We start from the raw sequence: 4,531 nt of genomic DNA on the forward strand, positions 1-4,531 counted from the left end.
TTTTTGTAAACCGTTCGGTCAGACTTGCTTAATTGTACAGTTTAAATTTGTAGCTCTTTCGGTAAGGCCGTTCGGCCATTACCGTACGTTCTCTTTTAGTGTAAGATTGATCTGTATTATTATTATTCAATGTAATTATTCTATGATATAGTTTAAGACTGTATTTTTGGGATGTTACATTAGTGGTGAATTCTCTTATAGGTGCTCTATTCTTGTTTTCTCAAATTGCGTTTTGGGGTCAGAGTTCTGCTTCTTGTGTTCTTGAACTCGTAAGTTTCATTTGAGTTGATGATCGAGATTTTGGAAATATGGCTTTCAGGTTCTGTTTTGGAATTGGGATTCCTGTTTTGAGATAACAACAATTATTCCATATGTTAAAGCACGATTTGGAGAAGCCAAGCGATGGTTCAAGACCGTTGGAATGTTAAGCACATGGAAGAAAGAGGTCTAAGATATCGAGACCGGTGTTGCCAGGGGAACAACGACATCAATTGAGGCAACCAAACCACTAGGAGGAACAACGACGACTTGCAGTGTTGGGTGGTGTTTGAATGACAATGAGGGAGGTTGATGAAGATGTTTGCGAACTGGTGGAGAAATCAAACTCGGGACGGCGTTGCGATTCGCGTTCAAGGGTTCTGTTGGAGAAGATGAAGATGGTTGCTGGAATGCTATAAATTAATTGCGTGACGGCGGCACAAGGTGGTCTTGCGGCGGTGACGCTGGTGTTGGGTGATGGCGAGGTTGCGACAAGGCGGCAGGGTGGATGACGGCGGCCTAGAGTTGCCCATGGTGCTGACGGTGGCACAAGCACATTCCTCTCAGCATGTCACATTTATAAAAATTGACACGTCAATCTCCAACCTCAGTAAAAACTTAACCTCCGTTAAGCCAAATTAACGGCAGTGGTTCAATTGATTCAAATTAATATTTTTTAGGACTCAATTGGAGATTTTAAAAAAATAGAAATCAAACTGAGAAAAACTCGACAACTAAAGGGGTTTAACCAAAATAAAAATTAAGTGTTATAATTTATAATGCATATTATTTTCCACCAGTTTTCTCTTGTTGTTCTCAGTAATTTTTTTTTCAAAGTTTTAATTCTATAACTTATTTTATAATAATAATAATAATAATAATAATATAAGATGAGTGTTCGTTACGTTGTTAGTATTTGACTAGAAGTTGAAACGATCAATTAAAATGCTAATACAACAAATTAGTTTCTTATAAATATTGTTTTGCTGTATTACTAAATTTTTTATTTAAATTCTCTTCTTTTTTTATTTTAAAATAATGGAGTTGTTAGTGATGCAATAGTAAATAACAATAACAGCAGTAACTATTTGATGACAGAAAAACAACAATTAATATAATTAAAGATATAACTTTATTTTACAATAAAATTTGAGAAAAAGATTGGGTAACCCAAGTTCGAAGTCATCTGTCCCGTTTTAGCGTTAGAAATATGGAAACGTAGATTTAAAAAAACCGTAGGGAGGAGTATTTCTGGAAATTCACAAAATTCGACCGTTGGAAAAATTCAAAAATCCTCATCAATACACCCTTTTTATATTCAACTATTCGATTCAGAATACGAACCCAATCTCTCTCTCTCTCTCTCTTTCTCTCTTTCTCTCTCTTTCTCTCTCTCTCTGCAACGCTCCAATGGCTAAAATTAACGACGAACAACAACAGAGCACAACGAGATCATCGATCATGGAGTGGAAGCACATGCACCCACTTCACCAAATCGCTGAAACACCGACGCACAAGCTCCTCCTGAAGCAGTGGCTTAAAGAAGAGGAACTCATCAATACCCGCATAGCTCTGAAGGAGACTCAAATAGATTCTACGCGCAAAGAGATCACCACACTCTACATCTTCTTCTTCCTCTTCCACTCCACCACTCTCATGCTCCTCTTCAACTCTTCACAATCATCACCGTCTTCTTCCTGTCACAAGTCATGGTTCCCTTCACTTTGCTCTCTGCTATTCTCTCTCGGAATCATGTGGGCCCTGCGCTACAAAAGCGCTGTGGAGGCTCACATGGAGAGGATGCTGCTGCGGGAGAAGGAGGACAAAGGGTTGCTGGGTAAGTGCGTGGAGGAGTTGAAGAAGAAAGGGTTGGAGTTTGATTTGATGAAGGAGGTGGATGCTTTGAGGAGAGCCAAGAGTTTGAGGGTGGAGACCAAAGATGTTAGGAAATGGTCTTCAAGGGACTTTGTTTTCTTGTTTTTCTTCTCCATGGCTTGCTTCTCTCTTGTTCTCACAAGGATCATCTTGTGCAGTTAGGAAGTGGGATTAGTACAAATTTATGTTCTAAATTTTTTAATCCTTTGGTTTTGGTTAAGATTTTTGCTATCTGTCAACTATTATTACCATTACCATCATTGCAAGGGGGGCAGTTGCAGAATGTACTATTCTGCTTTTAAATGTGTAATTTGGGCATACTATATATTGAACTTGTGGAATAAAGTTATAATTTAGTTTCAATTCTGATCATGATTGCTAGGGATGGAAGGTGAAATGTGATGCAAATGCTGTTTTTGATTCACAGCAAATTATACAAGTGAGTTTGTGATTTTTATGTTATCCAATTATTGCAACGGTAGCCAATATTTTAAGTATACTGTTATAGATCTTGTTTCAGTGTTAGCTGATTGGGAAAGATATGATTGAATTTTGTTTGGATCAAGTAGGACAAAGATGCTGTCAAGTGGATGCTCCATACAGATTCATTGCTTTGAATAAAGAAGATAGAAAAAAGTGAAAAAAAAAGAGATAGCCAACCTTTGTGTAGTTTGATTTTAAAAAAATGATTTGTGAAGTTGAAGGACAGTAATTTTCTTAAAAAAAATAACCACCTGATGTACAATTTGAGCTGGTTGATGGCCATTTGTTTATGCCAGAGAACTGCAGTATCCAACCAACCACAGAACTTTTTCATAAACTGTTCTACCATGAATCACTTTGATGTTATTATAGTAAGGTAATGCTGATTTTAAAGAAATAATAGTTGAGCATGAAGTTAGCATTTCTTCATAATAACCACACTACTCCCTTTAGTCCAAGATCCACCAAGTTAACTGTGAAAAAAACAAATAAATCAAGTTTGCTTATGAGGGTATTGACAACTTTTTAATATAAAGGTCATTTTTAACAGACAAAAAGGAGGAAACTGGCAATGAACAGAGAAAATATATCCTCCACAGTGAAAGGCATTGATTAAAAGACTTTTCAAAGACTGGATTATGAGAAATCTCCCATTTAAAAAACACATTGAATAAATGAAGGTTAGGGATATAATATATAAATTAAACTACTCAACACCTTTTGGTGATTCAATAAATGAAAAAAAAATAATAGATTACAAAAATAACTACTTAACGAATAGTCCACCAAAAACACATACTTACTTTCTATCTTAATATAAAAGATTGTAATTTTTTCTATTTCAATATTAAACTAAGAGTAGTAAAAAGGAAACAAAGCTTTCAAATTTATGGGTGTCGTCCAGGTGGTGTTCGTGATCATGGGTATTGTCAGAATAAATGGTGTTATGTTGTAAAAAAAAGAAATGGATTTGAGAGAAAAGAGAGTTTACATAGATTTTAACCTGGCTCTATTTTAAAAAGTTATGGAAATAGAATTAAATAAAAATATATAAAGACAAAAATAAGTATAAATTTAGGTTGTCCTCACTTGAGTAGATGAATTTTAGGAAGAGTAAGTAAATGAATTGGAGGGAAAGTGTGTATTGTTTTATTTAAGAGATTGGAAATTGATTGAGAATGGATTTAGAAATAAAGTTTGTCAGAGATTTTATTAATGAGATTGATTAAAAATATGTTTTAATAGATAGAGAATGAAGATTACCAAATTACCTTTAATGATAGTGGAGCTGTCAAAATGGGTTACAATCCGTGGGCTAATCCAGTCTACCACGGGTTTGAGTCGGATTGGGTTTGGAAAAATTGTATTTTTTTTATGCAGGTTAGATTTCAACCCGACTTATTTAAACCCGGCTCATGCGAGTTGAACCCGTGGTGGGCCGGGTTGGCCCACCAACCCACCTACCTAATTTTATTTTATTAAAATTTAATTTTAATTTTATAAAAAAAATATTTATTATTTTGTTTTTTCTTGAAAAAATTATTTAAGTTTCTTATTTTCAAAATTAATTAAACACTCATGTTGGAAGTGAAATTTGGGAGTGAAATTTGTTTAGATTTGAATTATAGAAAGTTTGTAATTTTTTTTTATTTTAAAAAAATTGTAATTAAGTGAGCTAGTGAGCCAACCCGTTTATCCACCAACCCGTGATGGGTCGGGCCGGGTTCGAATTTTTCTGGCTCGCTAATAAATGAGCTGGGTTGAGTTAGCTCACTAAGTGACCAACCCGTGGTGGGCCGAACCGGGTCGAGTCGGGTGGCCCGTTTTGACAGTTCTAAATGATAGTAGGAATATAAAATGATATTTATAAGTAATATATTTTGTGATAAAAATTATTTAAAATAGTAGAATAACA

At 34.9% G+C, this 4,531-nt stretch overlaps 1 protein-coding gene across 1 annotated transcript; it reads left to right on the forward strand.

Annotated features, from left to right (window-relative positions):
- The first annotated feature begins 1,607 nt into the window (after positions 1-1,607).
- LOC108331173 (uncharacterized) lies at positions 1,608-2,595 on the forward strand. Its single transcript, XM_017565815.2, has one exon. The coding sequence runs from the start codon at positions 1,669-1,671 to the stop codon at positions 2,293-2,295; it is 627 nt and encodes a 208-aa protein (XP_017421304.1). The 5' UTR covers positions 1,608-1,668; the 3' UTR covers positions 2,296-2,595.
- Positions 2,596-4,531: the final 1,936 nt, after the last annotated feature.

The sequence above is a fragment of the Vigna angularis genome, chromosome 4, assembly GCF_016808095.1.
Source record: "Vigna angularis cultivar LongXiaoDou No.4 chromosome 4, ASM1680809v1, whole genome shotgun sequence".
NCBI classification, from domain to species: Eukaryota; Viridiplantae; Streptophyta; class Magnoliopsida; order Fabales; family Fabaceae; genus Vigna; species Vigna angularis.